Consider the following 11,705-nt stretch of genomic DNA (forward strand, 5'->3'; position numbering starts at 1 on the left):
GCGCGCGTTTGTACGTTTTTTGTATTGGTCTATCGGACCTTACGCAGGGCTAGTGACCTTCACACGTCACGCCTGGCTGCTCGTGTGCAGGAGCTTGTGGGTCTTGTATAACGAGACACTCCAACCAAACCTTTTTGTTTTGTAGGGTAGGAATTGTTCAGGATTTAGTACTGTCTGGGTTCCAGTTAGAAAGATTTTCCTTTTCTCTTCCTGTTTCTGAAACACGAGAGGAAACAAGATGATATCTTCCCAGATGGGGTACACAAGAGTAAGGGTCCATTCACACTCGAGTGCTCCGTTGTGGTGCATTAATGCACACGTATTGGGTTATAAGAGAACTATGGGGTAAGTGTCCTCCCGTGACTCAAAGCTCAGTATATCACGAGCTGCAGCTCGCAGTATACTGAGACGCCGCAGCCGGGACGGATCCAGACAATACTGTCGTGATCCACCCAGCTGCGTGAGCGACAGCCGGCTCTGCCTATCTAGTGGCAGAGCCAACTGTGCCCGCCCCCTCCCCCATCTGTTCCGCCAGTCAGCGCTGGAGGATCGGAGCGGGGAGGGGGGGAATCCCTGCAGGGAGCGGAGAGTGACAGTCACCGCTCTCTGCAGGGAGGCGTCCACTCGCCTCCCGATCCATTGAACTGACGTGTGACAGTTTCATTGTCGCACGTCGGCTCGAACTATGCGGATGAGTGATAAATGGGGTGCCAACGCCCCACATGAAAGCGTCTTATATCAAAATGTGATTAGCATGTTGAAGAGGGGAGGGGGGCGGAACCAGGGAAGGCACAATATTAGATTCAACGTGATCTTTAGAGCACTTTCCCAGCTCCGTCCTCCTAGGATCAGGTGCTCGCTGACTGTAATAATCTGTGTTGTGTCTCCAGGCTGACGGCCGAAGGCGCTTGTCCAGCGACACCACTCTTCTACCTGGAAACGGAACCCCGTCGTCTCAAGATTCCGGATCTCTGTACAACCAGTACACGCCGACCCTGTCCTCGCAGGGCACCCCGTACACTCCCAGGTCCGGTACCCCCTACTCTCAGGACTCCGCCTATTCCAGCAGGTACGGCAGCATTCTCCTTCCACAGGGGGCATTGTAAGGGGTAATAATGATGAAAGGTTTTGTAGCACTTCTGGTACTATCATTGTGAGCTGTAACATCCGATACTATTTGTAAAAATTTAAGTTGACAAGCTTAGTTGTTAGAAAATGTTTGAAATATAATAAAAATAAGAAGTATTATCAGCAGTAACAATACGATTAATCCTAATCGGTGAAACGCGTAACAGGACTCTTGCTGTATTGGGGAGCATTTCTGTGGTATGCACTATTGGATGACATTTAAAGATTGGATTTATTATTTGAAGATCAGGTGGTGTGCGGAACAAAGAAATATTACGCTGATGGGTTTTTTTTTTTCGGTACTCGCCGATACCGAGTACCGGTGCATTGTGCCCTGATTATCAGGAAGTCGGGCGGCGTATCATGACCCGTCACCCGGCTTCCTGATTGCCTGTGAAGCTGGTATTCTAGGGAAAGGCTTCAGGGGCTGCCTGGCTTCCTGACCAATCGGGAAGCTGGGCGGCGAGTCTTGAGGTGCCTAGCAACAAGTGAAGCCAGGCTGACAAAGCAACAAGTGAAGCCGGATTCCTAGCCAATTAGGAAGCTGGGCAGCACGTCATGACCCGCCTCCCGGCTTCCTAATTGACTAGGAAGCTTGCTTCACTTATTTCTAGGCAGCGTGGCTTCCTGACCAATCGGGAAGCCGAGAGGCAGGTCATTACGTGCCACTCGGCTTCCTGATTGGTTAGGAAGCCACACTGCTTAGCAACACATGAAGCTGGCTTCTTAGCCAATCAGGGAGGCGGGTCATAACTACTCGGTATCAGCACCAATACTAGTATCAGTAATGGTGCATCCCTAGTATAGATATAATGTATTAAATCAATAAGGGGGCAAAATACCGTATAGTATGCAGCGGGAGATGGACGTGCGTATCCATGCTGTACATATCAGAAGCTCTCAGATGACCTCAGACAGCTCCCGATGTACTAACAAATAAGGAGAAATAATAATACCTGGGCCTAGAGTTGGGTTTTAATCTATGGGGGCAATGCTAAGGTGATGATTATGTAAGGAGTGTTTCTGATTGGCTGTTTGTCCCACAGGCAGAGTACCCCCAGCCATTCCAGTACCCATGACACCTCAGGATACAAGTCACGGCGACCGGAGAACAGCTCTGGCGACTCTTATTCACGACGCTCTGGACACCACTACTCTTCAGCTTCCTCATCTTCCTCGCAGCACGACAGCAGCTACCGCCGACACCACAGACACCAACATCGAACCTCCCCACAGTCCTACCGGTCACGCCACCGGAAACCGCCCCCGCCTCCAGAGGAACCTCCTTTACACCGATTTCCTGGGACTCCTCCCCTGCCTACACCTCCGCCACTCCCACCAGACGATCCTCAAATCGACCGGGACTATCGACTGCACCCTCCACTTCCTCCGTCTCCACCATCTTCCTCTCTACTGCAGCCCCCGCCGCCACCTACCGAGAGCTGGGAGCCGCCTCCTCCACCTCCCCCACTCCCGGCCTGTTCTCCTCCCCCGTCCCCAGCGCGTTCCTGCTCCCCGCTCCCGGACGGCGTTTCGGAGAGCCTACCGTTCACACAACACAGCAGCAGTCTGGACTCTCGTATCGAGGCTCTTCTAAAGGAACAGCGCTCCAAATTCTCCTTCCTGCCTTCTGACACGGAGGAGGAGGATGAGGGAACGGCGGATGGGGCCACACAGGAGAGCACGGTCCACGAGGAGGTTCCCCCTCCATTGCCCACGCACGGGCCATACACTCCCCCTCCACCTGCCAGCTTCGAGGATGTGTCAGCCGAGGCCTTCCTGAGGTTCGGAGATGTTAGTAGGACAGCCAACGGACAGGAACGGGTAAGCAGAAATGTCTTTTTAATTCTTGCTGACTTAGTTGACCAGGTTCGGTGCTGTAATTGCAACCAATCGCATTTTAAAGAAGCACTCCGGGCAGAAATATTCTTAACCCTTGCAGTGGGGCGACCCCCGCACTGCAAGGGTTAACTGCTCATTTTAATCTGGGGTTGAAAATAACAGATATTCTCTCCTGAACCTCTCAGCCGCCTTGCTGCTGGTCTGGTCCCTACAGCCTCTTTCCTCCTCCGCTCCAGAGGTCTAAGGTCCTGCGAGTCATACACTGTATTGGACATGAGGACGCCTTCGCTGGATGCGGAAGGTGGAGGGAGGCTGAAGGGACCAGTCTGGGAGCCAGCCAGCTGCCAGGTTCTCTATGGTGAATGGCTCCCGGTCGCATTTCCTCCTCTGCGTAGTGTATATTGGGGAGCAGTTACATGCTTATGTCATGCATCCCTCAGCAGGTGGGTACAATGTGCACAGCACATGGTTGTGCCAGTCCACAGGCATTGATTGTCAGCTACGTGGGCATTTAACACATTTTGACACTTGCCACATTCACACCCACAACATCATTGCGTTTCTCATTGATTCATGGGACTTGTAGTTCTCACTTACCCCAGATAAGGACCGACATGTGGCTCCTCCATAGACCCTCCCCCAGGAGTCCAGCCACAGTGTAGTCTTAGGTAGCATGCGATGACGTCACGAGGCAGAAGCAGCATGAAAAAGTGAGATGCAAATGAAAAACTGCATTTTGTCTGGGAAGGTTCTCCAGGTCACATGGTATAGCTGTAAAAAAAATAAGTCAAGGCAACTGGACTCGCTGTATTTTTCTTGAAGACGGTGAGAAAGCTGGTTGGATGACCAGTGAAACGTCTTCAAGATAAATTCAGCGAGTCCAGTTGCCTTGACTTATTTTTTTTTTTTACAGTTCTAGCATTTTGTATATGAATAGGGATGAGGGAGCTAAAAGTGCATCCCTGTCTACAGCCCGGCATTCTGCTTCAAAGGCATTGTGCACCTTTCAGACTGTGTGCTTCCCCTATCTGTAGGGATGTACCGTGAAACATGGTTGCATAAGTTAACCCCCCCCCCCCCCCTCACCGTAAAACTGGGGGCAGTTCACCCCCCCCCCCCCAGCTTACCTGAATCATGGGGTGCTTCTCCTTGCACATTCTATACCTTATTGAATGTTACACGGCTGTCCGCGGCTCTGCCTGTACAGGTGCCTCATCCATTCATAGGGATCGGTGAGCAGGACAACTCCGGCCCCAGTGAGAGAGGAAGGTGCAGATCACACTGAGAGAAGAGCGGTGATGTCACAGCATTTGTAGTCCATTGCCTGCTTCCTCTAGCCTGATAACGGAAGGTCCGTGCCCCCAATACCAACGGGACTGTTGTCACCCAGGCTTCCAATAGACAGCTTTGCTTTTTCAGGACAAATTGATAGAAATGGTTTATGAGGTTTAGAGAATGAGGCTGGGTGGCTGGGTGCACACCTAGGCGACACCTCACCGTGCGGCAATCGTGCACCATTCCGCGCAGATTGCCACACAGTCAAGAATCGCCAAGGTGTGAACCGATCGCTCTGTTGGTGCCATTTTTTTTTCTAATGGCACCCCAGTCGCGGCGGGCGGATCGCGCGGTTTCCCGCCACGATTCGGTCCGTGCTTCCGAACACGGAAAACAGAAGTTTTTCTGCAATTGCCGCGTGGATGTCACACCATTGAAATCAATGGGGCCGCGCTGCAATCGCTGCCTGCATTGTACACAACAGCGCGATCCCAGGACGCGCGTCCCGTGTGTCGTGCAGGTGTGAAGCTAGCCTCACTGTACATTCGTATAGCTGTGATTTTAAATGTCCCATCACTGAGGGGAATTTATCAAATCTGGAGCCCATAGTAACCAACCAGCTTCTCTTTAGTTTGTTGAGTGAAGCTTTGATAATGAAGGATGGAAGCTGATTATTTTGTGTTGTACTAGATTTGATTTTTAACCTAAATGTATAATGTGTGTTACTGTTCTGTGTTCTGCCGCCTCCCACCTTGGCAATAGATTTTCCATAGCCCAGGAGTAGCCAACCTCGGCACTCCAGCTGTTGTGAAACTCCAAGTCCCACGATACATTGCGAGACTCTGACAGCCACAGGTATAGGTGGCCATACACTTTACAACCCTCGCAAGACCTTAGTCTTGCGAGGGTTGTAAAGTAATAAAAAAAACGTACGATCTGCCTATCTTGGACAGGCAGATCGTACTTGCGATCATCGTAAGCCGCGCCCCCTCTGAGGGGCGGGCTTCCGATGACCGCAATGCTGAACGGGCAGTGTGCTCTTGCGCACACAGGCCCGTGCGGCATTTGTCTCCCGAGCACCGTTCAAACCAGCCGAAAATCTTAAGATTTTTGGCTGGTTTTCTGGCGTGCTCCTTAGACAAAAGACGTGCGACCGTACAGTAGAAACGGTCGCACTTCTCCGTTCACACTGCTCGATTCTCGTACGATCGCGATTCTCGTACGAAAATCGTGCAGTGTATGGGCACCTTTAGACTCCCGGAGGCAGATGCATGATGGGATTTATGGTTTCCGCCCAGCTGGACTGTGGATGTTGCCTACCCCTGGCCTAGCCTATAGAGAAGATGGAGTCCTGGGGTCAGGTGGGTTACGAGTCCCAGTTTGAGTCCACATTCAGGCCAGTATTGTACATGTTAGATTGGACGGTACCCGGCTGTGTAGTAACACCGTTCTATCTTGCCGTTTCACCAAAGTGCCGCCCCGGCACAGTCCGCTCAGGCCGTCGTCATCTTCATCATCATCGTCCTCCCATTGACACCATGTGGGATCGCACATACTAGTGTCCTGTTGGCAGCCCTGGCAGAGGAGGGCGCGGTAGAGATGAAGTGTCCGTGCCGCCGGAGCACAGATTTTGCACTTTTTGTTTTCCCGTTATTGATTGTTCCTGATTATTGGATCAGCTTTTTGTTATCAGTTTTTTCCCAGTATGGTGTAAATAAAAATGCCCCATTACAAGCACAGTGTGGGCTGCCTCCATCTTCTTTATACCTCGCTAAACATTACCACTTGGAGCAGAACTCTAGACCCTTGGTTCTCAACTGGTGGGTCGCGACCTCTTGTTCAGTGGGTCCCCGTGCGCCTTCCACAGCGAGGGAGCTCCATCCCTACGTTCATTGCTTGCAGCTCCCTCGCGCACCCTGTACCGGAGTGACATCACATTCTGTCTCCCGGCACCTCTGCAGGGCATGCAAGGGAGCTGTACAAGCAATGCACATATGGATGGAACTCCGTCACAGCAACCCACACTGCGTTCCATTGCGTTACGACTTGGGTCACGACTTAATGGCCAAGGACAAATGTGGGTCCTGAGGTTACACAGGTTGAGAACCACTGAGCTAGACGGATATAAAAGACACACATAATGCAGCTTTGCATTCAGTCAATGTATTTAGTTTAAATACAAGCGGTGTGAGTACCTAAAGCTGACTCTGTATCAGCATCTTGCATTTCCCTGTACAGCAGAGCTCCGGGAGGGGATGGGAGAAGCAGTACAAGGGGTTAATTAGTTCATGGACATGCAGTGAACATGCTCATAGTAGGAGAGAGAAAAGTGACAGCACCCTGCCTCAGAGGGAAGCAGGGGGCTGGCTCTTGGGAGGAGTTATGCAAATGTACAAATGCCTTGGTGGGCGGGTTGTCAGTCTGGAGGAGTGGGCGCTCCTAGGCAGGCAGTGTTTGCATGCAGACAACCCACATGTGATGATGAGCCTCCATGATTGAAAGAACTGAAATCCAATGAATGAATGGAAGGGGGCGGGGCCAGGGACAGTCAGGCTGGGGAGGAAAGAACTAGATGATGCTGAGCTTCTCACAGTGTGCAGTGATATCAGACGAAGCAATTTTAGCCCAGGAGAGGAGGTGTTACAACTGTGCAGATAGAAGACTGAAGGGAAGGACGGAGGTCAGATAGAAGACTGAAGGGGACGGAGGTCAGATAGAAGACTGAAGGGCAGGGGACGGAGGTCAGATAGAAGACTGAAGGGCAGGGGACGGAGGTCAGATAGAAGACTGAAGGGCAGGGGACGGAGGTCAGATAGAAGACTGAAGGGCAGGGGACGGAGGTCAGATAGAAGACTGAAGGGCAGGGGACGGAGGTCAGATAGAAGACTGAAGGGCAGGGGACGGAGGTCAGATAGAAGACTGAAGGGCAGGGGACGGAGGTCAGATAGAAGACTGAAGGGCAGGGGACGGAGGTCAGATAGAAGACTGAAGGGCAGGGGACGGAGGTCAGATAGAAGACTGAAGGGCAGGGGACGGAGGTCAGATAGAAGACTGAAGGGCAGGGGACGGAGGTCAGATAGAAGACTGAAGGGCAGGGGACGGAGGTCAGATAGAAGACTGAAGGGCAGGGGACGGAGGTCAGATAGAAGACTGAAGGGCAGGGGACGGAGGTCAGATAGAAGACTGAAGGGCAGGGGACGGAGGTCAGATAGAAGACTGAAGGGCAGGGGACGGAGGTCAGATAGAAGACTGAAGGGCAGGGGACGGAGGTCAGATAGAAGACTGAAGGGCAGGGGACGGAGGTCAGATAGAAGACTGAAGGGCAGGGGACGGAGGTCAGATAGAAGACTGAAGGGAAGGACGGAGGTCAGATAGAAGACTGAAGGGGAGGACGGAGGTCAGATAGAAGGCTGAAGGGGAGGACGGAGGTCAGATAGAAGACTGAAGGGCAGGGGACAGAGGTCAGATAGAAGACCTGAAGGGCAGGGGACGGAGGTCAGATAGAAGACTGAAGGGCAGGGGACGGAGGTCAGATAGAAGACTGAAGGGGACGGAGGTCAGATAGAAGACTGAAGGGGACGGAGGTCAGATAGAAGACTGAAGGGGACGGAGGTCAGATAGAAGACTGAAGGGGAGGGGACGGAGGTCAGCTTGGCTGACATTGTACTTTAAAGCAATCGCAGTCAATAAAAATGAAATGTAAGGAAACAAAAGCGATCTGTGTATTGAAGTTGTCCATGCGTGTGTGTACTTGGAACATGCAAAACTTAAAAACTGCCCCCCCTCCCATCCCCTGTCTCCTGTCATATGGGATCATTCTCAAAGCCCAGGGAGCTTGGCATAGGAAGAGGGAGGGGCCTGTGATTGATGTGTTTATAGGATAAGTGATGATACGAATGATCTATAATTCAGTTTGTGAACATTTTCGGAGAGCAGCCCAACCTCCGGATCTGTTATTATGGGGGGTGAGCCGGAGACTGAGCGACCACAACAAAGCGCCTCTGGAGCGGGGAGGGTTGTAGTTTGCACAGCACCTGGAACCACATCAGTCACACATAAGATAAAGGAACCGTCATTGTCACTTCGCTGACGAGAAAAGCAGAGCCATCATTTTTAAAAATGATCTATAAATATATATACACTAGGAATGCACCGATAGACTGAGTACCCATCCTTCTCCACAAGTACTCGCCGATACCAATTACCAATACCTTTTTTTTTAGAGTCATGTGACAGTACAGATTTTAGGACCGTGGTGGAGTGCCAGGGCTCGGTTGCCGCTCTGCTCTGGGGTGCTGGCCCGATATTTTAGGTGAAGGGTGTGGGGAGGGCTTTGAGGGGGTCTCAGGAGGGCTGCGGAGGGTCTCAGAAGGGGGGGGAGATGTGCGGGTCAGTGCTGTAAACAGGCGTCACGTTGCTCCCAAAAAGGCTGCTACAAAAGTCCGCGGCAAGCACCTGACCTTATGGGAAATGTAAAGTGCCGGTATCGGTTTTGGGTATCGGGCCATTTTCACGAGAACTTGTGACGGATGTATATCGGTCAAATCATTGACGGAACTCCCATCCACAATGATGGGTTGCTGGCCTCATACCTGACCTGCGGAGGGTTTCATTATCCCCACCACCCGGGTCTAAGTCTGTTGTGTATTCTTTTATACTCCAGTGCTGCCAAATGCTTCCACCACTAAAAGCCACTTCAATCTTGGACTCCTTCACCTTACTGATTTGGTCTATTCCTTTAAATGCATGACACGGGCATAGGGTCCATTATATCTGACCTCCGTCCTCCCCTTCAGTCTTGTATCTGACCTCCGTCCTCCCCTTCAGTCTTCTATCTGACCTCTGTCCTCCCCTTCAGTCTTCTATCTGACCTCTGTCCTCCCCTTCAGTCTTCTATCTGACCTCTGTCCTCCCCTTCAGTCTTCTATCTGACCTCTGTCCTCCCCTTCAGTCTTCTATCTGACCTCTGTCCTCCCCTTCAGTCTTCTATCTGACCTCTGTCCTCCCCTTCAGTCTTCTATCTGACCTCTGTCCTCCCCTTCAGTCTTCTATCTGACCTCTGTCCTCCCCTTCAGTCTTCTATCTGACCTCTGTCCTCCCCTTCAGTCTTCTATCTGACCTCTGTCCTCCCCTTCAGTCTTCTATCTGACCTCTGTCCTCCCCTTCAGTCTTCTATCTGACCTCTGTCCTCCCCTTCAGTCTTCTATCTGACCTCTGTCCTCCCCTTCAGTCTTCTATCTGACCTCTGTCCTCCCCTTCAGTCTTCTATCTGACCTCTGTCCTCCCCTTCAGTCTTCTATCTGACCTCTGTCCTCCCCTTCAGTCTTCTATCTGACCTCTGTCCTCCCCTTCAGTCTTCTATCTGACCTCTGTCCTCCCCTTCAGTCTTCTATCTGACCTCTGTCCTCCCCTTCAGTCTTCTATCTGACCTCTGTCCTCCCCTTCAGTCTTCTATCTGACCTCTGTCCTCCCCTTCAGTCTTCTATCTGACCTCTGTCCTCCCCTTCAGTCTTCTATCTGACCTCTGTCCTCCCCTTCAGTCTTCTATCTGACCTCTGTCCTCCCCTTCAGTCTTCTATCTGACCTCTGTCCTCCCCTTCAGTCTTCTATCTGACCTCTGTCCTCCCCTTCAGTCTTCTATCTGACCTCTGTCCTCCCCTTCAGTCTTCTATCTGACCTCTGTCCTCCCCTTCAGTCTTCTATCTGACCTCTGTCCTCCCCTTCAGTCTTCTATCTGACCTCTGTCCTCCCCTTCAGTCTTCTATCTGACCTCTGTCCTCCCCTTCAGTCTTCTATCTGACCTCTGTCCTCCCCTTCAGTCTTCTATCTGACCTCTGTCCTCCCCTTCAGTCTTCTATCTGACCTCTGTCCTCCCCTTCAGTCTTCTATCTGACCTCTGTCCTCCCCTTCAGTCTTCTATCTGACCTCTGTCCTCCCCTTCAGTCTTCTATCTGACCTCTGTCCTCCCCTTCAGTCTTCTATCTGACCTCTGTCCTCCCCTTCAGTCTTCTATCTGACCTCTGTCCTCCCCTTCAGTCTTCTATCTGACCTCTGTCCTCCCCTTCAGTCTTCTATCTGACCTCTGTCCTCCCCTTCAGTCTTCTATCTGACCTCTGTCCTCCCCTTCAGTCTTCTATCTGACCTCTGTCCTCCCCTTCAGTCTTCTATCTGACCTCTGTCCTCCCCTTCAGTCTTCTATCTGACCTCCGTCCTCCCCTTCAGCCTTCTATCTGACCTCCGTTCTCCCCTTCAGCCTTCTATCTGACCTCTGTCCTTCTCTTCAGTCTTCTATCTCACCTCTGTCCTTCCCTTCAGTCTTGCACAGTTCTACCGACTCCTCTTCCTCTGATGTCACTGCACACTAGGAGCTTCTCACAATGTGCATTAGAAGCTGCAGCAATTCAGATAGAGCTCCGCCCCATTTCCTGGCTGGAGGACACATCCAGCATCCTCTACCGCATTTCTCCCCAGCCTTACTGTCTCTGGCCCCGCCCCTTTCATTCATTGACTTTTAGTTCCTTCAATCATGGAGGTTTGGCATCACATGTGGGCGTTACTTAGGGTGGTCTGCATGCAAATATAGTCTGCTTAGAAACGCCCACTACTCCAGACTGACATCCACCCATTAAGGCATTATGGTATTTGCATAACTCCTCCCAGGAACCCACCCACTGCTTGCATCAGGACTGAGGGCTCGTGAGAGGGGTACTGTGAGGGTTTCAGGAAGATATGTACGACTGCCATGCATAATAGAAGTCACCAGCACTCCGTCATCATCATCGTCCAGTGCTGGATACTTCTATTATGGGCTGTTTCTGACACGGCGCCATCCGTGTTGTCACTTCAAGCACCAACCTTCCATCCAAGGTCTGTACGCTGTATGGAGTGCAGGAGATTTTGTATTGTAGGCTGCCATGCACGACACGGGCCGAAAATGGCTCCTGCGCATGTTATTGTTGAAGCAACGCACAGTATTGTGTCACCTTGTGTTGTTGTGTTAAAAGTGAGTTGGTTTAACACACACACCATCCCCTTCTCTGATTTGCCCCTTTTCCCCCCACCGAAAGCTGCGGTCACATGATGCTCCAGGCCCGGGCTTTCTCCCCTCTATTGTTTACATCAGGCGGGGACCTTCTTCAGGTGTCCGTGTCACTGGCTGCATGATGTGGACGCTTCCTATTGGCTGTCCAGCAGCATTAGTATTGACGTCAGGGCGCGGGACTGCCGGGGGCACCTGCAGCACTGGATTAGCAGTCATCCCCATTGCACCCAGAAATGACACCGGCGAGGGACCCGAATGGCAGACTTTGGTGAGTATAACTTGTTTTACAAGGTAAGGGGGGGGGGGGGGGGGGGGTGGTCGGTGGTATTGTACGTAAAACATGTCCCCCAAAAAATGCCATAGGTAACCTGTGACATTTTTTGTGGCGGCATCTTTTATGTGCAATAGTACATATCGT

The 11,705-nt window shown here is 51.7% G+C and overlaps 1 protein-coding gene across 1 annotated transcript in view; it reads left to right on the forward strand.

Annotated features, from left to right (window-relative positions):
* The window catches only part of SETD1A (SET domain containing 1A), a 53,336-nt gene that overhangs the window by 16,563 nt on the left and 25,068 nt on the right, over positions 1-11,705 (forward strand). The window contains exons 6-7 of the mRNA XM_018572966.1: positions 891-1,069; positions 2,175-2,952. Of these exons, the coding sequence (XP_018428468.1) occupies positions 891-1,069; positions 2,175-2,952 (957 nt within the window). The remainder of the gene's footprint in view (positions 1-890; positions 1,070-2,174; positions 2,953-11,705) is intronic.

Source organism: Nanorana parkeri, unplaced genomic scaffold (genome assembly GCF_000935625.1).
Source record: "Nanorana parkeri isolate BGI_ZX_2015 unplaced genomic scaffold, ASM93562v1 scaffold2188, whole genome shotgun sequence".
Taxonomy (NCBI): Eukaryota; Metazoa; Chordata; class Amphibia; order Anura; family Dicroglossidae; genus Nanorana; species Nanorana parkeri.